This window comes from Phocoena phocoena, chromosome 12 (assembly GCF_963924675.1).
Source record: "Phocoena phocoena chromosome 12, mPhoPho1.1, whole genome shotgun sequence".
NCBI classification, from domain to species: Eukaryota; Metazoa; Chordata; class Mammalia; order Artiodactyla; family Phocoenidae; genus Phocoena; species Phocoena phocoena.
The window spans coordinates 58,170,993-58,194,385 of NC_089230.1; the positions used below are offsets into that span (position 1 = coordinate 58,170,993).

At 43.5% G+C, this 23,393-nt stretch overlaps 1 protein-coding gene across 2 annotated transcripts in view; it reads left to right on the forward strand.

Moving 5' to 3' along the window:
* The first annotated feature begins 5,064 nt into the window (after window positions 1–5,064).
* Window positions 5,065–23,393, forward strand: part of FAXC (failed axon connections homolog, metaxin like GST domain containing) — a 74,018-nt gene continuing 55,689 nt past the window's right edge. The window contains exons 1-3 of one of the 2 annotated variants that reach the window (XM_065889078.1): window positions 5,065–5,333; window positions 5,809–5,930; window positions 11,204–11,339. In XM_065889078.1, the coding sequence (XP_065745150.1) occupies window positions 5,824–5,930; window positions 11,204–11,339 (243 nt within the window). In that variant the 5' untranslated portion in view covers window positions 5,065–5,333; window positions 5,809–5,823. Of the gene's footprint in view, window positions 5,334–5,664; window positions 5,931–11,203; window positions 11,340–23,393 lie in introns of those variants that run through there. The other variant, XM_065889077.1, reaches the window with a different exon arrangement.

Below are 23,393 nucleotides of genomic sequence, written 5' to 3' on the forward strand. Positions count from 1 at the left end.
TATCGTCCAATAGCAAAGGTGAAATTAGCCCATTTCAGAGATTTTCAGGCTTCTACTTTTACCTCAAACAACTGGGCTGAATTGCTGCATGTTATGCTACTTCAATAGAGAAGAAAATTTCTACGGAGTATCTATATCTGGTGTTGTCATTAGCAATTCAGAAGGGACTATTGTTAAAAAATTTTAATTAACATTTTGTTTTACAATAAATTTAGGTTTACAGAAGAGTTCTAATGATAGTATGGAGTTTCCATATATTCCTCACCCAGTTTCCCACATCCTTAACATCTTACATTACCATAGTCAAAACTATGCAACTGACACTGGAGTATTTCTTTTAACTCCTTTCCCAATTTTTTTTTTTTTTTGATTTTAGCTTTTCTATTGATGTCATGTGATCCCTTTTTAAAAAGAATGGAGAAATACTTATTCCCCTCTCTGACGATCAACCTTTGCTTCCTCCTTTCACAGCCAAATTCATTGTGGGTGTTTTCTGCACTTACTATCCCACCTTCATTTTTCAAGCCTGGCTTCTGACCCCCTGACACTTGAAAGTGCTCGCCTGCCAAGGTCAGTAATGTCTACACTGCTGGGCTAAATTTATTTTACTTGACTTGTTAGGAGCATATGATGCAATTGATCCCATCTCACACTTTCTTGAGATGCCCTCTTCCCTTGGCTTCTGCGGCCCTACATCTGTCCGGCTTCCCTCCTGGCTTCTCTTTCCTTCTCAGTTTCCTGGTTGGTCCTATCTTCCTCTGGCCATCCTTTAACTGTGGTGTTCTCAGGGCTCTGTCCTTGGCCCCTGTCTCTTCTCACTTAGCATTCACCCTCACATTCTCATGTCTACCCTTTAATGACCCCCACCTGTCTCATTCCCAGGCCCGAAGCTCTTTTCTAAACCCACACATTCTGTTGCCATTGGGCATCTCCATTTAGGCATTCAATAGGCTGTTAGGGGTTGAACTGTGTCCCCCTAAAATCCATATGTTGAAGTCCTAATGGTCCAGTACCTAAAAATGTGACTGTATTTGGAGGTAGTGCCTTCAAAGGGATAATTAAGGTAAAATGAGGTCATTAGGGTGGTTGTAATCCAATATGACTGATGCCCTTAGATAAAGAGATTAGGACACAAACGTACAGAGCAAAGACCATGTAAAGACACAGGGAGAAGATGGCCATTAACAAGCTAAGGAGAGAGGCCTTAGAAGAAATCAACCCTGACAACAGCTTGATCTCACACATCTAGCCTCCAGAACTGTGAGGAAATAAATTTCTGTTATTTAAGCCACCCAGTCTGTGGTACTTTGTTACAGCAGCCCTAGCACACTAATGCACTGCCCAAGCTGAAAATCTTCCAAACACTTTCATGACCCACCTTCCTAATTGCCCCTCACTTATCTGAGCCTGGTTATTATTTGAATATCTTTTCTTAGCATCAAGTCAATCTTCAGGAAATGTTTTCTGAGTGTTGCATACTGATTAATAAAATGCCCAAGTCCAGTGGATCAGAAAGTAGATAGGCAAAGTCACCTTATGGTGACAACAAGCTTCCAGCTATAACGTTGGATATCTGGGTAGGGGAGTATTAGATCTCTTCTCCACAAGTCAAGCCAAGAAAGCAGAAGCTTTACAGTAAAATTCAGGGTAACATTATCAAGTAAACTTTATTTTTTGAATAATACAGAGATATTTTAATAAAATAACATTAAATTGCATTATATAAAACCAGCAATAATGCTAACATCACATCCACCTTTTAAAAAAATATTTATTTATTTATTTGGTTGCTCTGGGTCTTAGTTATGGGAGGCAGGCTCCTTAGTTGCGGCAGGCGGGCTCCTTAGTTGTGGCTCCAGGGCTCCTTAGTTGTGGCATGTATGTGGGATCTAGTTCCCTGACCAGGGATCGAACCTGGGCCCTCTGCATGGGGAGCGTGGAGTCTTATCCACTGCGCCACCAGTGAACCCCACATCCACTTATTACTACAAGAGCAGGATCTTAAATCTCTTAAGCTATATTTTGAAGCATGAAGTATAACATTCTTGTGAAAATGTTGTCCAGGATAAAAGAAACTTATAAAATATTTTATTCACTTGTTTATGCTCTTTGTGTTGGTTCCTGAAAAAAGGTGCCATGATGTCACTACTCTCCCAGGATACTCCGTCTTCTCCCTCTTCTCCATCTAAGGCCCTACCCCACCTCTCCTGCCCCATGGCTTCTGCCCTCAGCTCCTAGAACTTGAGCATCAGATCAACTTCTCATAAGGCATATGCATTATTCTCTGTTCTAATTGCTTTTCTTGAGTCTTGATTCATTTTCTTTCCATTTCCGATTCTACTGCTGCCCCAACCCTTTTATCTGTGTGTCTAGTGTCCAGACTCAGCAAGAATGGTGACTTAATTGGGTTGGTTAGGAACCATCCAACATGGGGTTCTGTCTCTTTGGGGCAGAGTTTTTGTTTTTCATTTTTTTGTGTGTGCTTCATTTTTTTCTTTTTAAAACATCTTTATTGAAGTATAATTGCTTTACAATGGTGTGTTAGTTTCTGCTTTATAACAAAGTGAATCAGCTATATGTATACATATATCCCCATATCTCCTCCCTCCTGCATCTCCCTCCCACCCTCCCTATCCCACCCCTCTGTGTGGACACAAAGCACCGAGCTGAACTCCCTGTGCTATGCGGCTGCTTCCCGCTAATGAGCTGTTTTACACTGGGTAGTGTATATATGTACATGCCACTCTGGGGCAGAGTTTTTTTTTTTTTTTAATGGTACGCAGGCCTCTAACTGTTGTGGCCTCTCCCGTTGCGGAGCACAGGCTCCGGACGCGCAGGCTCAGCGGCCATGGCTCACGGGCCCAGCCGCTCAGCGGCATGTGGCATCTTCCCGGACCGGGGCACGAACCTGTGTCCCCTGCATCGGCAGGCGGACTCTCAACCACTGCGCCACCAAGGAAGCCCTGGGGCAGAGTTTTTGATGCCCCTCATAAGCTAGTGTTCTAGACCACTGATAATCAAAGTGTGGTCTGGCTTCACCTGGAAGCTTGTTAGAAATGCAGAATCTCAGACCTCACCCCAGAACTCCTGAGTCAGAATTTGCATGTGAACAAGATCCCCAGTGATTTGTATACACAGTAATGTTTGAGAAACACTGATCTAATTGTCCCTTTTGATCATTGTGGCAGATTCTCAGATGATATGTATACAAAGTTTGGGAAGCACTGATTTATTTGTCCCTTGTTATATCATTATGGCCAGGCTGCAGAGTGACATGACACAGGCATAGCAATATCTGCGTAAAGGAACGGCCTAAATCTACCTTTCTCAAAAGGTGATAGCATAACAGGCAGGCGTTTGAGGCTTTGTAGTCATTGGATTTAGACGTGGTTCAGAAGACTGAGCCACAGACCGATGGCCTAAAGAAGAAATACCATAGACAGCACTCCAGCACTGGTACCTGGGATGAGAGCCATTGTAGGCGGTAGAAAGCCCAAAGGGCTGCTGGTGTGGGACACATGGGGTTTGAATCCTGGCTCTATCATTACCTAGCTCTGGGACTTGAGCTTGTTAACTTACCTCTCTGAGCCTCAGTTTTCTCATTTGTAAAATAGGGATGCCAATAGTTATTTAACACAGATTGTTTTGGCGAGTTACTGAAAAATGTATCATCACTAGACAGACAGGTGTTCAATAAATATTAGCCCCCCTTTTTTTTCTCTTGTAATACCTCAATAGTTAGTAAAACAAGGTTCTTGAAAAAATAAAAATAACAAGATGCCTCTAGCTTGGAGCTAATGTCATGGTTATGACGCCAAGGCTTTCAGAATTGGCGGTGGTGGTGGGAGGGGTGGAGTAAAGACGCTCACTCTGGCTCCCCAGGTCTTCATACCATCTCAGTAGGTCCTCATGGCTGGACCTAGACACTCAGGCCAATAATTAGGTACAAACGGATATTCTTTAAATACTGGCTCAACATTTAAAGGGAGCATAGGCGGATGCCATGGGGGAAGAACAATGGAGAATCCCTGGTGCCAGTGCTTCTTGCCCCCTCTCTGCACAGAGCCTTTAGTTCGGATCCCAAACCTGTCCACTCTGCTTCCTATGTGGCCTCCTGCTCTCTCTCCCCGGAAGACAGTCTGGTGACCACCTCTGTCTCTGAAGCAGGCCCTTGGGTTCCACTCCTTGCAACGTGCCCGTGGAAGGTTCACTTCCAACCGCATGCTCTGCTTCTTGCTGAGAGGTCCCATAAACGTCTGCAGGGGTGTTTGAGACCCCTCATGTGCTGGTGCTTGGGCGCCAGCCTGGCTGCCCTTACCTGGTGGGGGCTGGCACCGCGCCCCACATTATTAGCTGTATGACCGCCTTCACTGCCTGTTCTAAGGGGCTAGGGCGGCAGGGGAAGTAGAAGGGCGTGTCACCCTTCACTCCAATGTCGGCTCTCTCACGCAAACGCGTGGAGGCTTCCTATATCCATCCTCTCACCTTAAGAGTGATAACCGCCGACCCCCCCCCCCCCGCCACTTGAATTTTTTTTCAATTCCTTCAAACGATTTTAAACTATCCATGCTCTTGCTAAAATTTGTGTGTACATCATGCACTTGTATGAAGCACGGCCCTATTCTTTGTACGTAGGAACTATTAAAAATGATGTTAAAGGGAATAAAATTGATCACACAAACACACACATCCACGTTTGACAGATTTTCTGCACCGAAAAGGAAAGGAAAAACAACAGCAACACCCCACATTCCCTGAGTTCCCTGGTAATGATTTCCAAGGGGAAAGACTAGGACTTGGGCTGCGTCTGTCGGAGGGGAAATCGCTCTAGAGTACATTTTTGTTGTTATTTATCAAACCAGACATCCCTCCGTGGGCACACTGCCGAGACTTAGGTAACTGTGTAATGTGATAAGTGTTTTTATGAGTTATGCAAAGACACAGCGCTTTCCTGACGGCCGGAGCAACGTAATTCGCGACCTTGTCCGGGCCCCTGTTCCCGGCTCGCGCTGGGCGGTGTCTCTGCCCGAGCTCCGCGCGGCCGCAGGTGAGTCCTGCGCGCGCCCCGCTCTCGCGCCTGCGGGAGGGGCTGGAGCGGAGGCGGAGGACGGGCCGGGGGTGGCGGTGGGGGACGGAGATCCGGGCCCGACTGCAGCTTCCTCCGGGGGGAGCCGCATTTCCAGCCACGTCCGCAGCCCTGCCCTCGCGCGCCGAGCCGTTCCCGGCCGTGCCGCCTGGAGGCGCGGAGCCCGCCCGGCTCGCCCAGCCCTGCAGCTCCGGCCGGGGCGGAGGCCGCCGGACCGCGGAGATGCGGGGCGGGGGCAGGGCGCGGGGTAGGTGACTTTATCCCGCCTCTGTTTCCCTGCCCCAGGGAGCAATGACATCACGCGGCCTTCTCCCGGCGCCGACACAAAGAGCGGCGCGGAGAGGCCGCTGCGGGGGGAGCCGGCGGCCGCCGCTGCCGCCCCGGGCCCCGGGGCCCCGCCGGCCAGGCCCGCCGCCCGCGGCCCGCGCCCTCCTTCTTCCTCCGCCGCCGCCTCGGTCGCTGCCGCCCGCGCCGCCCGCACCGCCAGTGCGCCGCTGAGCCCGCGCCCGGCCGCGCCGGCCCCTTCCCATGCGGGCGGCGCGGGCCCTGGGAGGGGCGCCCGCAGCCAGCCGCGCAGCATGCACTGGGGGGTTGGCTTTGCCTCGTCCAGGCCGTGCGTGGTGGATCTGAGCTGGAACCAGAGCGTCTCCTTCTTCGGCTGGTGGGCCGGGTCCGAGGAGCCCTTCTCCTTTTATGGGGACATCATCGCTTTCCCTTTGCAGGATTACGGTGGGATCATGGCAGGGCTGGGCTCCGATCCCTGGTGGAAGAAAACCCTTTACTTGACCGGGGGAGCTTTGCTGGCCGCAGCTGCGTATCTGCTCCACGAACTCCTGGTCATTAGGTGAGCCGGAGAGAGGGCCCCGCGCAGGGGCGCAGAGAGGGACACCTGGCCAGGGCAGGGTTGGCGCGAGAGGGGAGCCGTGCCAGCCCCTCGGTCACAACGCCCAAACGCCCGAGTCCTGTCCTTCCCTTTCGCCAGAGGCAGTCCGTGGTCACCTGGCCGTGAGGGGCAGTTTGGAGTTGACAGGAGAATTAAACTGGTACTGGGAGGGAAAAACACTTGTCTCCCTATCATTCGGTGCTAAACGCAAGAATTCTCTGGGCTGTTATGGAGCATAATAGTCTGATCTTAACTGCAGTGTGTTTGCAACAATAGAATTAGGTCCTGCAGAAATACTAAGTTACATTTTTAGGCAATGCCCTATTTGTTTATAGATGGTAATGCTGGGATATTAACCACTAACCTTATCTTTTACTTAAAGGTTAGTTCTCCACTGTCCGTCCCCAAGTGTCAACATCATCAAAAGGCTGAAATTGCAAAAGCTTCAGAGACCTCCGGGTCCCTGTTAGGGATGCACAGCGGAGTGTGCAATTTTGATGCAGCCTTAACCCGGTTATGTGCTAATCTGGTATCTAAAGCTAAGCACCAGCTTCAGGTTTAAATACCATTGTTGTGCGAACAGGAGGAGATCCAGAGGACTGAACTAGCACGTGGGCCTGCATGGGAGTTGCCCCAGGCCCTAAACAGTTGCCTCTGCTGCCTGCCGCAGAATGTTTACAGGATTGACTTGGAAATACCAGAAAATGGAGGCCCCTGCTGTTGGTACATCCAGCCGGACACGAGATCTTTGTTTGAGTAGAATAGTGCCATAGGCTGCCGGGACCAGTGGTTTGGCTAATTGATATTCCAGTTTACGGTTAAAATTTTCATGTGTTTGAGCCCTCTGTCACTGGGGGGAGGACCAGCAAAGAGCAGTTTTCAATAGCTCAGAATGTCCCTCTTGGCCAGTATTTTCTAAAGAGTGAGAAAATGTGTCTTCATGTCTTCTTCCCATGGGGGAATCCTACACAATAGGTTTATAAACAAAGACAGTGAGAGGTGACCTCTAACAGGCCTGCAGGGATTCCAAGAGGACACTGTAGCAGCCTAACAGGTATTTTGAATATTTTTAGTCTCCGAGAGAGTGGAAATCATTTAGGTCTGGGGAAATGTATTGTCTTTCATAATTGGGAAGTTTCATTTTAAGCTTATCATTGAATTCTCTCACTTAGCACAGTGTCTTGAATCTAGTTGAACCAAATTAGAAAAATTAAGTGAATTATTTCTCTAGATTATTTTATATATTTTCCAGTTTTAGAACTCTATTTCAAGCTAGGTTTCAAGCCATATGGAAAACGAAAACATTTGTGCAGTGCTTGAAATGGTAACCCAGTTGTTCTGAAATTCATATGCCAGTCCAAAGCCTTTGGAGGATTCCGAACCATGTGGCTTCTCACCAGTCTTCCACTTTGAGGAGGGAGTGAGGCACAGCTTTACAGGACTGAGTCTCAAACTTGCTTAAATGACCTTGCAGAAATGGGGAGGTGGATGGGGGAGCTCAGAGTTGACCTTGGGAGCAGGCCACGCCCTGGTAGGTGTGGTCTCTGCACCCAGAAGAGCCCCTTGACCACTTGGACACTTATCTGAAAAAGTGTTTTTAATCCTTGGTTTATTCACTTTTGTTTCTTGACAGATGTTTACACTGAGTTGGGAAACCCTGTTGTAATGCAAATAATAACCAAATGGCTGCCTGTTTTTGAGCCCTTAATAGGTGGCTCTGCTTAGAAGTGCTTTACCTATGTGATTGCATTTAACCTTCGCAACTGCCAACTGCCTTTGAATGCTTGATCTCCATTTCTTAGATGAGGAAATTCAGTCTGAGAGAGGTTAAGGAATTCACCCAAGATCCCGTAGTAAGAGTAGTAGGATCCAGATTCAGATCTGAGAATGTGTGTCTGCGGAGCCCGCACTTCTACTACTTTCTCCTAACAAGTACCAATTCTGGAATAAGTTTTGATGGCGGAGAGGAAGCGAACTGGGGCATTGCTCAGGGAAGACAAGTCTGTGGCACAGACCTGAGTTTTTGACAACCGCTAGGGGCACAGAGGGAATAGGGGAAGAAGACCAAGGAAAATGTGGCACTGGGATTTGCAGGCTACACGATAGAGACCTTCACTTGATGGGACATCTAAGTTTCAATTGTCTGTGTAGTTTAGGCAAAACACAAAACAATCTGAAATATGTGGGATGGAAAATCCATCTTGAAATGGCCACGCTGTCTGAGTTCACTGGCAATCATATTCTTCACCACAGTACTTGGATTTCCTGCTGCGTAGACTTAACCTTAATCTATGGGTACATCTCCAGAGTGGAAAGTAAAGTTGCCAGGTAAGAATTATTTCGGAAGTTTAATTAATGAGTATAATAACCAAAGTAGGTATTTTGGATTTTACTCATATATTTCCCATCACAGTATTTTTAAAGAAATAGAGTCCCAGCCCTTTACTTTATCCTCCCCTAGTGGAGAGAGCCTTGCAAGCTCTCTTTAATTCAGTCCAGCATTTGGAAATCTGTTGTTTGTAAATTGAATGACCCAGGAATGACTTGATACCCATAGCTTGTTTGTACTTTAGGCACATGGGCTCAGCCTGCCCTAGAAAACTTAGGGAATCAGAGCAGCCCATGGGTCACGTGATCTCTATAAACTAACAGCCCATCGACCGTACACAGAGGCATGGTCATCTGTGATGTCCTTCACCATGGGCGTAGGGGTTAGTCTTGCTGCTTGACAGGTGTTCTCTTAGACAGTCCTCACTATAAGGGCACTTTATAAAATGTAGCTGTCCAGATTACCTGCTCCTCTGGTCTTAAATTACAGAGAGAGCTTCCTGACCTGGAGGGAGGGCTCTAGAGCCAGATTGGGTTCAAATTCACTCTGCCTTTAACCAACCATGTAACCTTGGACCTGAGAGTAAGCTTGGTTACTCAGTTTTCTCATCTGTGAAATGGATATAATAATAGTAGCCTTCCTCACAGGGGTGATTGCATGAGTTAACACATGTGAAATGCTTAGCCAGAGTTCGACGTTATAGTAAGCATTCAATAAAAGATGGCCATCGTTAATTATTACAGACTTTCATCAGAAAGTTCCAGGTTTGCGTGGTCTGAGTCAAACCAGCTACTTTAATAAAATTAACTGAGGTATTGCCCACTTTTGTTGTAGTCGAAGTGCTTAAGAGCTTGGGAACTAGCGTTATTAACAACTTGATCTTAAATTGGTATTCCTTGGGCAAGTTATTTAACCTCTCTGAGCTTCAGTTTCCTTGTCTACTGTAAAATATAAGTATGATATAATATTCTAAATTTAAACTATAGCAATATCTGCTCTGTAGTGGTACTATCAGAATGAAATAATTTAATATGTATGATGTACACAAAGTCATTGGCATATGCTGGTCACATCCATTCTTATTATGACATGGCCCAAGTTAACCATCAGAATTAGATTGTTCTGGCCAGTGGAGCAGGGGATTTTACATTTATCTCCTCTCTTTCAGTTCTTAAATTTTTTGCCTGGCTAATTTACATGAAATTACCACTCTGAGTTGAATTACTTGACTGGACAAAGTCAGTTAATTGTCAAAGCTACAGTTTGCACTTTTTAGAAACATAGTCCAAGTGGCATCTTAATTTTAGTATCTGACCTCCCAAACATTTCATCTAAGTGAAAACCTTTGTTTTATAACAAGTATTGCCAGAAGGTGGCAAATATTTTTATTCTTTTGACTGGTATTTTCAAAATTAGTCATTCTTAACTCTGTAAGTGGAAAGGGCGCTCTGGTGGTAAACTTCTCCAAAAGAGTGTGCTTTACTGAATGGAGTTTCTGCAGGAAGTGGGCATCGTTGTGATGATGATATGAAGAGCTTGCCCTTGCTTGCTTGGGTAGAAGGAAGTGTGAGATTACACTAGGAACAGTGTGAAGGAACCAGAGGCTTAGGGAAGGCCAAGGAGGAAGAGTGAGGTTTATCTGACTGGGAAATGGTTGGGTAGAGTGAAAGATGGGAGTTGCAAAAGGTTCCGGAATGTGGTGTATGAGTGCCACTGTGTGGAATGAGATTTTGTAGTTTAAGGGGATAAGACCGTGTCTCTTTGAATGAGAATAAAGTCCACCACTTAATGCGTGAAAGCTCACCAAATGTTTACAGAAATTATCTTATTTAGTTCTCGTGATACTTGAGGCAGAATTGGTACTGTCCTCACTTTCCAAATGAGAGAGGAGGAGAGGTCTTGGGTGACGTGGCCAATAGGAAGTAGGGCTTGCACTTGACCCCAGGTATCCATAAGTGTAATCCAGTGTTTGATTTCCTACGTGGTGGCTATTGAAGAACTCTACCAGGGAAGTCCTCACCACCCAGAAAAGTAGCCAAAGGAAAAGATAGATGTGTGGCTGAGACAGAAGAAAGGGAAAAGGCAGGGGTACTGGGATATGTGCTGTGTGGTGAAAGTGGGGAACCTGTGAAGGTAGAGAGGAGGAGAGAGCACCAGAAGCCAGGTTCCTCGGCACCACAGGTGAAAGGTCAGGTGAGGGCATGGAGAGTTTGAAAGAGGGACCAGAATATACAGAGCCTCAGATTCCCTGCAGACTTGAGTCGTGGCAGAGCAAATCTGCACTGTTATTCCGAGGTCCTGTGGACGAATAGACTGTTTCATGGTACAGCCTCGTGGTCAAGAACATAGGCTCTGACTACATGCTTTAGTCCAAGTTCTGCCATTTACTAGTAATGGGACTTTGGGCAAGTTTATTCTCTGTGCCTCGGTTTCCTTATCTGCAAAACATGGATAACGGTAGTACCTACCTCAAAAGGTTATTGTGAAGATTAAATGAGATAATACCCATGAAGCCCTCAGAACAATGCCTGATGCACAGTAAGCACAGAATATCTCTTTTTAGCCATCCAACTTGTCCCTGGCAGGTAGACATAGCCAGCTGGAGAAGAGGTGGACCTATACCAGAAAGTACACATCCTGCCCATAGGCCACAGGTACCAGAAAGAGGTTGACATGTTATTCTCCTGAGCCCTTGCAGTTATGGTAATAGCAGAGTTTGTGAGGTTCTCTTGTGTTTTGACCAAGCCTTCCCCCTCTAAGTGCTTGTTGGTGAGGTAAGCCCCTGTGACAAACAGACCTGCTTGTCCATTGAGGAGCTACAGCCCAGCAGGGGCCTCTAAGGAACTAAGGGAACTGCATGTGTAACACGTGGATTGTTCTTTTTTTTCTGTTTTGGTTTTGACAGGAAACAGCAAGAGATTGACTCCAAAGATGCTATTATTTTGCATCAGTTTGCAAGACCTAACAATGGTGTCCCCAGTTTATCTCCTTTCTGTTTGAAAATGGAAACTTATTTAAGGATGGCTGACTTACCCTATCAGGTACTTTTGTGCAAATATGTTTTATCCTCGTGGCAGCAATATTGGCTAGGGGGGGAAGTACTTAATCTCACAGGGTGGGAAGGGCTCGCTCTTGGTGCCAGAGGGGTGGGTATGAAAGCAGTGGTGCCCAGTCCTTAGTAGATACTTAGGAGATTTGATCCCAGTCTGTTGATTTTTACATCCAATTTAATGAGTGATCACAAGGGTCTGGGCTTTCGTAGTGTTCAAGGCCATGTTATTTTTTCCTGACATAGAGTATTCTTTGGTTAATAGTTTGGCCTACTGGGAACCTATAAATAAAGGTGAGCCTGACGTGGTTCTTTCCTTTAGGTTTCTATTTGTTGGAAGCATTATATTTATCTCTAATGAATCCTGGGGACAAACGTCCAGCAGGCCACCAAAGAGATATTTGTAGATTTTGTGAGAGTTTTTCCTACTGCTTCGTTGTTCTGTTTGGGTGACTTTCAGGGAAGCACTTGCTCATTTCAGCCTTAGAGAGGGAACAGAGGAATGAATGCGTTTAAAATATAAATTTTTCTCTGAGTAATGCTTGAGCTGTGTCTCACAAATTTGACAGGTTGTGTTTTCATTGTCATTCAATTATATTTTTTAAAAATATTCCCTTATGTTTTTCTTTTTCACCTAAGTTCTAGTCATAGACATTAAAAAAACCTTTGATTTTTGTTATTGTTTTTGAATTTTATGGTCAAAGCAGGTAGTCTTTGTGATATTAATTCCTTGGAATTCACTGACATTTTAGCCTAATGTATGGCTACTTGTTTATAAATGTTGAAAATAGAATCATATTCCCTGGGAGTAGAGCTCTCGCTTTATCTACTTGTTTGACCGTGTTTAGTGTATTGTTTAGACCTGTTATATGTCTGTTTTTTTTAATTTAGTTTTTTAAATTAAAAAAATTATTTTATTTATTTATTTTTGGCTGCGTTGGGTCTTCGTTGCTGCACGCGGGCTTCCTCTAGTTGTGGTGAGCGGGGGCTACTCTTCGTTGCAGTGTGTGGGCTTCTTATTGCGGTGGCTTCTCTTGTTGTTGAGCACGGGCTCTAGGCGTGCAGGCTTGGTAGTTGTGGCACACAGGCTTAGTTGCTCCACAGCATGTGGGACCTTCCTGAACCAGGGCTTGAACCCGTGTCCCCTGCATTGGCAGACGGATTCTTAACCACTGTGCCACCAGGGAAGCTCCTCTCTTTATTTTTTGTCTGCCGCTTCTAGCAGTTTCTGTAAGGATTGGGTTGAAATATTCAAGTGTATTTGTTGATTTCTCTCTTTTCCTGTCATTCTGTCAGTTCTTGCTTTAGGTAAGAGTATGTATCTATTCGAGGTTATATTGTTAGGTCCACATACTATGAAAGATCACATCTTTTACTGCTTTATTTCTTTTTCTGGTATATAATACCCATCTCTGTCCCTTATGATTTTTTTAACCTTGAATTCTATATTATCAGATATTCAGATCGATTCTCTAGCTTTCTTTTGGTTCATATTTGTTTGGGATATCTTTCTTCATCCTCTTTCTCTATTATTATTACTTTTTTTTTGTATTTGTCTCTTGTAGGCAATGTGTTAGTTATAACCAATCGGAGAGTCCTTAATTGGTGAGTTTAATCCATTTCACTTGCAATGATTATTTTATTAGGACATATTTCTAACATGTTATTTAATATTTTTCTCCTTACTATACTTTGTTTTTTATTTTATCTCATTTCCTGCTTTCTAATAGGTAAAAATGTTTTTCTTGTTATTTAAAAACAAATTCTATTTTTTGTTGTTATGGCGGTTGCTCTTAAGATCCAAATTTGTGTTTATTTATCCCCACTCACTTCTTATATGGGTCAAAATCTGTGCTTTCCCTCTAATACTACAAGTCTGTTAGTAGGTTTGCGTGAACCTTGGGTCTCTTTCTTCTCAGGGCTTATCCCAGGTGTGTTGCTTTTATCTGATATTTTAATTCTGGAATTTTGGAAATCCTTTCTCTTTTTATGGTCCTTTTTTTAGGCCAGAAAACTTACTAAGTTATTTGACTAGCTTTATTTCCCATGTATCTTATCCTACAGGATTTATTTATCTTTTTTATATGAGTACTTCCTTGATGAATATTTTGAATGAGCCTTTATGGGGCAAACTTGCGGTGGCTTTGCATGCCCAAGAACATCTTTATTATGCCGCACATTTGATACTTCTATGTTCAGAGTTCATTTCCTTCAGTGCTTTGAAAATATTACTCCATTGTCTTTTTGGTTTGCTGTTGCTATTGAAAAGTCTGATGTTAATCTGGATCTTTTTCTTTCGCTCTGGAAGCTTTTAGAATTCACATTGAATCTCAACATTCTTTTCTTTTTTTTTTAATCTCAGCATTCTTAAATGTCATCATAACTGGTTTGGTGTGGGTCTTCATGTATCTTATTTGGTCCTTTATAAACTCTTTTCACCTGAAGTCTTTAATCTCTTTTTGATTCTAAGAAATTATCAATGTTCTTCACATTTCCTTTTTTTAAAAAAATTATTTTTTATTTATTTAATTAATTTATTTTTGGCTGCATGGGGTCTTTGTCGCTGCTCACGGGCTATCTCTAGTTGCAGTGAGCAGGGGCTTCTCATTGCGGTGGCTTCTCTTGTCGTGGAGCATGGGCTCTAGGTGCGCGGGCTTTAGAAGTTGTGGCATGAGGGCTCAGTCGTTGTGGCTCGCGGGCTCTAGAGCGCAGGCTCAGTAGTTGTGGCGCATGGGCTCAGTTGCTCTGCGGCATGTGGGATCTTCCTGGACCAGGGCTTGAACCCGTGTCCCCTGCATTGGCAGGTGGACTCTTAACCACTGTGCCACCAGGGAAGCCCTCCTTTTCTTTTTTGTTTGTTTGTTTCTCCTTCTTCTTTTCTATTCCTGATTATCTGGATCCTGGAATCTCTGCTATTATTTTCTGTGTTTCTGAACCTATCTCTTTATTCTTTTCTTCTTCCTTCTTGGAGAATTCGTCTTTCTGAGCTTCCATTGCATCCCTCTGTTCTCTTCTTGTATCCATCCTATTATTTATCTCATCCATTGTGTTTAACTTCTACATTTTTCTTCTTAATATTTTCCCTTGGTTTGTATTACAATCTCTTCCTTTATCCCTTGGAGGATATTTCTTATGCTAATTAAATTTTTCGGTCTGTCCCAATCATTCTGCCTCATGTTGTATATATTATCTGTTGCCCTTCTCTTACAGTAACTGTACCCCTCAGATGTCTAGTTATTTTGGTTTGAGGTCTCCTTTTACCAGGGACGTCAGCTTCCCTGCCCAGGAATTTGCACTGGGCCAAGGCTAAAGCTTAGGACACAGGTTGTGTACCTCTGAAGGAGTTTAAGAAAAGTAAGGAGGTGAGCTCCAGGCATCCCCACACCACTGTGGTTCCTCCAGTTTGCTGCCACTCCTCCAAATGGCTCCCACTGGTCAGGGGTTCACCTTAAAGCTCTTACAAAGAAGCAGCATAGGGAGGGGTGGTCTTCTTAGCAGGAGGCAGAGCAGCTGGGAGGTTGGAGGGGGAAGGTTCCTCACCCAGCCAGGGTTTTGGCGCCCTGCTAATGATATTACCCCCCAAGTCCTGCCTCCCCATGGCCTGTGCTTTCTGAGCTGGTTTCTGTACAGAAGAGGGCATGGGTGTGGCAGTGGTGCTCCTAAGGCAGTGCTGGGACGGTTGAATGACATGCTTAGCTTGGTAAGTTGTCCTCTGGGAATATGACACTGAATCTGGACTTCAGTTAGGGGATCTGACAGGCATGAGGTGTTTGGAGAACAGAAAAAGGGTCTTTATGACGGGGAACTGGAATGCAAGGGGTCAGTCTGGACAGAGAAGCAGGGAGATTATTCAGGACTTTCTAAGCCAGCAATGGAGGAGAAAATAGCAAAAGACCAGACAAGGCTTGAATCATCTACATACATTGGATCGGATTTGAGAGATCCTTGTTCAGCTCGGCGTTGGCTGTCAGCACTTGAAGATGTGTGTCACTGAGGGACTCACGTTGAGGGAAGAGACTGCTCCCTGTGGCTGCCTGTGTCTGGGCCGTTGTCACTCCCCACCAGATCGCTGCATTTAGCCAGGACAGCTTTGGGGCAATTAGGGCCCCAAACCTGAGTTTCGTGCTCTGCAGCCTCTGGTGGCTTTCTGGATCTCCTGTGCCCCCCACCCTTGATGAAGTCCTCTTGCAGTTGGCAGCGGCTGCAGCAGCTGCCAGGCTGTGGTGCCCTTTCCTTTCTTGCCTTCAAGCCATCAAGCACTGATTGCCCCAGCCTTGTCTCTGCCAGCAGCCTAACACCTTTGGTCATGTTTCAGACCATACTGTTACGCAGTAACAGCGCATATACTGCTTTTAGTTAGTATAACTGGAACAACTGGATGCATGCCTTGCTATGCAGCCTGGAGAGGCTTTCGAGAAGGGGACTGCTTACCCGCTTCCAAAATTAGTATTTCTTGTTAAGTATATTTTTTAGGAAAGGAGTGATATAGGAGTGTTTTTTCTTCTGTGAGATCTCTATGGAAAATAGATGAAGGGAGTGTTCAGCGGGGTAGGTAACAGGAAAATGGTTCTATGGCTTAGAAAGGGATGCCCTGAGCCCCCGGGGAGGGGAGCGGGGTGGGGGGGGTGGCGTTGGGGTGGGGGGAAGGACGGTGCCTTGAGACCCGTGTGCCATCAGCGAGGGTTTGTGTGCATGTAGGTGGTTCCTGGGAAATGCTGGTGGGGCTCATCGCTTGGAGGATCAGTAGAGAGGTATTCTGTCATAGACCCAGGGAGCTCTACCCTCTTCCCCTTCTGTGCCCTGTACCTTTTAAAAGAAGATTAAAATGTCATCTTCCTAAGAGCACGACTTTAAGTACCGTTTTTTTTTTTTTTTTTTTGCTGTATGCGGGCCTCTCACTGTTGTGGCCTCTCCTGTTGTGGAGCACAGCCTCCGGACGCGCAGGCTCAGCGGCCATGGCTCACGGGCCCAGCCGCTCCGCAGCATGTGGGATCTTCCCGGACCAGGGCACGAACCCGTGTCCCCTGCATTGGCAGGCGGACTCTCAACCACTGCACCACCAGGGAAGCCCAAGAGCACGACTTTATATTTAAAGCTTTTTTATTTTTTAACAGAAATGAGACGGGGATAAGTATTTGATGACCATTAGTAGGAACTCACAAGGGTTTTCTTAAAAAGCTTGATGCGTTGGTTACAGTTATTATCTTTTTAAAATCAGAATATAAATATTGGTGGGTCAATTTTTAAAACTTTTCATTTTGTTATAATTATAGGTTCATAGGAAGTTGCAAAAAGTGTACAAGGAGTCCTGCAGATATGGCTAATTTTTTTCAAACTAAAAACGGATTTACCATTTCTTTGTTTTTTCCGGATTACATATAGATGACATAAGGTCCTTATAAGAATTTCAAACACTGCAGAAAAATGTAAGGGGAAAATGAAAATCGCCTGACATCCTGCTAGCAGGAGATTATCATCACTAACTCTTCCGACCATCTTTCCATACTTGTCTTTAGACATACATACATAAAGACATCGTTTGCCATAACTGGTTGTAAAAGAAGCATGTATTTGACACAGTCATTCTTTTTAAATACGAAAGAGAGAAAAGAAGGAAAATGGCTCCTTTGGAACTCTCTGCTTTGGCTCTTAGCCCTAACTTCTTTTTTAAAAAATTTATTTATTTTTTTAATTTTTAAATTTTATTTAATTAATTTTTTTATACAGCAGGTTCTTATTAGTCATCCATTTTATACACATCAGTGTATACATGTCAACCCCAATCACCCAATTCAGCACACCGCCATCCCCACCCCCCCACGGTTCTCCCTTCTTGGTGTCCATACGTTTGTTCTCCACATCTGTGTCTCAATTTCTGCCCTGCAAACCTGTTCATCTGTACCATTTTTCTAGTTTCCACATATATGCGTTAATATACGATATTTGTTTTTTTCTTTCTGACTTACTTTACTCTGTATGACAGTCTCTAGATCCATCCACGTCTCAACAAATGACCCAGTAACGTTCCTTTTTAAGGATGAGTAATATTCCATTGTATATATGTACCACATCTTCTTTATCCATTCGTTGATGGGCATTTAGATTGCTTCCATGACCTGGCTATTGTAAATAGTGCTGCAGTGAACATTGGGGTGCATGTGTCCTTTTGAATTATGGTTTTCTCAGGGTATATGCCCAGTAGTGGGATTGCTGGGTCATATGGCAGTTCTATTTTTGTTTTTTAAGGAACTTCCATACTGTTCTCCATAGTGGCTGTGTCAATTTACATTCCCACCAACAGTGCAAGAGGGTTCCCTTTTCTCCACACCCTCTCCAGCATTTGTTGTTTGTAGATTTTCTGATGATACCCATTCTAATTGGTGTGAGGTAATACCTCATAGTAGTTTTGATTTGCATTTCTCTAATAATTAGTGATGTTGAGCAGCTTTTCATGTGCTTCTTGGCCATCCGTATGTCTTCTTTGGAGAAATGTCTATTTAGGTCTTCTGCCCATGTTTGGATTGGGTTGTTTGTTCTTTTAATATTGAGCTGCATGAGCTGTTTATATATTTTGGAGATTAATCCTTTGTCTGTTGATTGGTTTGCAAATATGTTCTCCCATTCTGAGGGTTGTCTTTTCATCTTGTTTATGGTTTCCTTTGCTGTGCAAAAGCTTTGAAGTTTCATTAGGTCCCATTTGTTTATTTTTATTTCCATTACTCTAGGAGGTGGATCAAAAAAGATCTTGCTGTGGTTTATGTCAAAGAGTGTTCTTCCTATGTTTTCCTTTAAGAGTTTTATAGTGTCCCATCTTACATTTAGGTCTCTAATCCATTTTGAGTTTGTTTTTCTGTATGGTGTTAGGGAGTGTTCTAATTTCATTCTTTTACATGTAGCTGTCCAGTTTTCCCAGCACCACTTATTGAAGAGACTGTCTTTTCTCCATTGTGTATCCTTGCCTCCTTTGTCACAGATTAGTTGACCATAGGTGCGTGGATTTATCTCTGGGCTTTCTAACTTGTTCCATTGATCTATGTTTTTGTTTTTATGCCAGTACTATATTGTCTTGATTACTGTAGCTTTATAGTATAGTCTGAAGTCAGGGCGTCTGATTCCTCCAGCTCTGTTTTCTTCCCTCAAGACTGCTTTGGCTGTTCGGGGTCTTTTATGTCTCTATACAAATTTTAAGATTTTTTGTTCTAGTTCTGTAAAAAATGCCATTGGTAATTTGATAGGGATTGCATTGAATCTGTAGATTGCTTTGGGTAGTATAGTCATTTTCACAATATTGATTTTTCCAATCCAAGAACATGGTATAGCTCTCCATCTGTTGGTATCATCTTTAATTTCTTTCATCAGTGTCTTATAGTTTTCTGCATACAGGTCTTTTGTCTCTCGACGTAGGTTTATTCCAAGGTATTTTATTCTTTTTGTTGCAATGGTAAATGGGAATGTTTCCTTAATTTCTCTTTTAGATTCTTCATCATTAGTGTAAAGGAATGCAAGAGATTTCTGTGCATGAATTTTTTTTTTTTTTTTTTTTTTTGCAGTACGCAGGCCTCTCACTGTTGTGGCTTCTCCCGTTGCGGAGCACAGGCTCCAGACGTGCAGGCTTAGCGGCCATGGCTCACAGGCCTAGCCGCTCCGCGGCATGTGGGATCTTCCCGGACCGGGGCACGAACCCGTGTCCCCTGCATCGGCAGGCGGACTCTCAACAACTGCGCCACCAGGGAAGCCCCTGTGCATTAAGTTTGTATCCTGAAACTTTACCAGAATCATTGATTAGCTCTAGTAGTTTTCTGGTGGCATCTTTAGGAGTCTCTATGTATAGTACCATGTCAAATGCAAACAGTGACAGTTTTACTTCTTCTTTTCCAATTTGTATTCCTTTTATTTCTTTTTCTTCTCTGATTGCCATGGCTAGGACTTCCAAAACTATGTTGAATAATAGTGGCAAGAGTGGACATCCTTGTCTTCTTCCTGAGCTTAGAGGAAATGCTTTCAGTTTTTCACCATTGAGAATGATGTTTGCTGTGGGTTTGTCATATATGGCGTTTAATATGTTGAGGTAGGTTGCCTCTATGCCCACTTTCTGGAGAGTTTTTATCATAAATGGGTGTTGAATTTTGTCAAAAACCTTTTCTGCATCTATTGAGATGATCATATGGTTTTTATTCTTCAATTTGTTAATATGGTGTATCACATTGATTTATTTGCATATATTAGAGAATCCTTGCATCCCTGGGATAAATCCCACTTGATCATGGTGTATGATCCTTTTAATGTGTTGTTGGATTCTGTTTGCTAGTATTTTGCTGAGGATTTTTGCATCTATATTCATCAGTGATATTGGTCTGTAATTTTCTTTTTTTGTAGTATCTTTGTCTGGTTTTGGTATCAGGGTGATGGTGGCCTCATAGAATGAGTTTGGAAGTCTTCCTTGCTCTGTAAGTTTTTGGAAGAGTTTGAGAAGGATGGGTGTTAGCTCTTCTTTAAATGTTTGATAGAATTCACATGTGAAGCCATCTGGTCCTGGACTTTTTTTTGTTGGAAGATTTTTAATCACCGTTTCAATTTCATTCCTTGTGATTGGTCTGTTCATATTTTATGTTTCTTCCTGGTTCACTCTTGGAAAGTTATGCCTTTCTAAGAATTTGTCCATTTCTTCCAGGTTGTCCATTTTATTGGCATAGAGTTGCCTGTAGTAGTCTCTTAGGATGCTTTGTATTTCTGTGGTGTCTGTTGTAACTTCTCCTTTTTCATTTCTAGTTTTATTAATTTGAGTCCTCTCCCTCTTTTTCTTGATGAGTCCAGCTAATGGTTTATGAATTTTGTTTATCTTCTCAAAGAACCAGCTTTTAGTTTTATTGATCTTTGCTATTGTTTTCTTTGTTTCTATTTCATTTATTTCTGCTCTGATCTTTATGATTTCTTTCCTTCTGCTAACTTTGGGTTTTGTTTGTTCTTCTTTCTCTAGTTCCCTTAGGTGTAAGGTTAGATTCTTTATTTGAGATTTTTCTTGTTTCTTGAGGTAGGCTTGTATAGCTATAAACTTCCCTCTTAGAACTGCTTTTGCTGCATCCCATGGGTTTTGGATCATGGTGTTTTCATTGTCATTTGTCTCTAGGTATATTTTGATTTCTGCTTTGATTTCCTCAGTGATCTCTTGGTTATTTAGTAATGTATTGTTTAACCTCCATGTGTTTGTGTTTTTTATGTTTTTTTCCCTGTAATTCATTTCTAATTTCATAGTGTTGTGGTCAGAAAAGATGCTTGATATGATTTCAATTTTCTTAAATTTACTGAGACTTGATTTGTGACCCAGTATGTGATCTATCCTGGAGAATGTTCCGTGCACACTTGAGAAGAAAGTGTAATCTGCTGTTTTTGGATGGAATGTCCCATAAATATCAATTAAATCTATTTGGTCTATTGTGTCATTTAAAGCTTCTGTTTCCTTATTTATTTTCATTTTGGATGATCTGTCCATTGGTGTAAGTGAGGTGTTAATGTCCCCCACTATTATTGTGTTACTCTCGATTTCCTGTTTTATAGCTGTTAGCAGTTGCTTTATGTTTTGAGGTGCTCCTATGTTGGGTGCATATATATTTATAATTGTTATATCTTCTTCTTGGATTGATCCCTTGATCATTATGTAGTGTCCTTCCTTGTCTCTTGTAACATTCTTTATTTTAAAGTCTATTTTATCTGATATGAGTATTGCTACTCCAGCTTTGTTTTGATTTCCATTTGCATGGAATCTCTTTTTCCATCCCCTCACTTTCAGTCTGAATGTGTCCCTAGGTCTGAAGTGGGTGTCTTTAGACAGCATATATAGGGGTCTTGTTTTTGTATCCATTCAGCAAGCCTGTGTCTTTTGGTTGGAGCATTTAATCCATTAACGTTTAAGGTAATTATTGATATTTATGTTCCTGTGACCATTTTCTGAATTGTTTTGTGTTTGTTTTTGTAGGTCCTTTTCTTCTCTTGTGTCTCCCACTTAGAAAAGTTCCTTTAGCATTTGTTGTAGATCTGGTTTGGTGGTGCTGAATTCTCTTAGCTTTTGCTTGTCTGTAACGCTTTTGATTTCTCCATCAAATCTGAATGAGATCCTTGCCAGGTAGAGTAATCTTGGTTGTAGGTTCTTCCCTTTCATCACTTTAAGTATATCATGCCACTCCCTTCTGGCTTGTAGAGTTTCTGCTGAGAAATCAGCTGTTAACCTTATGGGAGTTCCCTTGTATGTTTTTTGTCATTTTTCCCTCGCTGCTTTCAATAATTTTTCTTTCTCTTTAATTTTTGCCAATTTGATTACTATGTGTCATTACTATGTGTCTCGGCGTGTTTCTCCTTGGGTGTTTCTCCTCGCTGCGCTTCCTGGACTTGGGTGGCTGTTTCCTTTCCCATGTTAGGAAAGTTTTCGATTATAATCTCTTCAAATATTTTCTCGGGTCCTTCCTCTCTCTCTTCTCCTTCTGGGACCCCTATAATGCGAATGTTGTTGTGTTTCATGTTGTCCCTAGAGGTCTCTTAGGCTGTCTTCATTCCTTTTCATTCTTTTTTCTTTATTCTGTTCCTCAGCAGTGAATTCCACCATTCTGTCTTCCAGTGCACTTATCTGTTCTTCTGCCTCAGTTATTCTGCTATTGATTCCTTCTAGTGTCGTTTTCATTTCAGTTATTGTATTGTTCATCTCTGTTTGTTTGTTCTTTAATTCTTCTAGGTCTTTGTTAGACATTTCTTGCATCTTCTCTATCTTTGCCTCCATTGTTTTTCCGAGGTCCTGGATCATCTTCACTATCATTATTCTGAATTCTTTTTCTGGAAGGTTGCCTACCTCCACTTTATTTAGTTGTTTTTCTAGGGTGTTACCTTGTTCCTTCATCTGGTACATAGCCCTCTGGCTTTTCATCTTGTCTGTCTTTCTGTAAATGTGTTTTTTGTTCCACAGGCTGCAGGATTGTGGTTCTCCTTGCTTCTGCTGTCTGCCCTCTGGTAGCTGAGGCTATCTGAGAGGCTTGTGCAGGTTTCCTGATGGGAGGACTGGTGGTGGGTAGAGCTGGCTGTTGCTCTGGTGGGCAGAGCTCAGTAAAACTTTAATCCGCTTGACTGCTGATGCTGGGGCTGGGTTCCCTCCCTGTTGGTTGTTTGGCCTGAGGCAACCCAACAGTGGAGCCTACCTGGGCTCTTTGTTGGGGCTAATGGCAGACTCTAGGAGGGCTCACGCCAAGGAGTACTTCCCAGAACTTGTGCTGCCAGTGTCCTTGTCCCCACGGTGAGCCACAGCCACCCTGCCTCTGCAAGAGACCCTCCAACACTAGCAGGTAGGTCTGGCTCAGTCTCCTATGGGGTCACTGCTCCTCCCCCTGGGTCCCGATGTGCACACTACTTTGTGTGTGCCCTCCAAGAGTGGAGTCTCTGTTTCCCGCAGTCCTGTTGAAGTCCTTCAACAAATCCCACTAGCCTTCAAAGTCTGATTCTCTAGGAATTCCTCCTCCCCTTGCAGGAACCCCAGGTTGGGAAGCCTGACGTGGGGCTCAGAACCTTCACTCCAGTGGGTGGACTTCTGTGGTATAAGTGTTCTCCAGTCTGTGAGTCACCCACCCAACAGTTATGGGATTTGATTTTACTGTGATTACACCCCTCCTACTGTCTCATTGAGGCTTCTCCTTTGTCTTTGGATGTGGGGTATCTTTTTTGTTGAGTTCCAGTGTCTTCCTGTCGATGACTGTCCAGCAGCTAGTAGTGATTCTGGTGTTCTTGCAAGCGGGAGTGAGAGCACGTCTTTCTACTCCGCCATCTTGGTTTCAATCTTGCAATCCTCCCTTTCTTGAGCAAGGATTAAATTAGCGTTTTACATGTTAAGATTGAACAATCGTGATTTATTTAACATTTTGAATATAGAAGCTAAAAATAGGTATTGTGAGGTTACGAGGTTAGGAAACAGAAGCTGGTCTTTCCCCTAACTTCTGATGTTCTATTTATTTGCTGTTTTTGTCTGTACACTACCTCCACCATCTTTTTGTTTTGGAATTTTTCTAAGCTA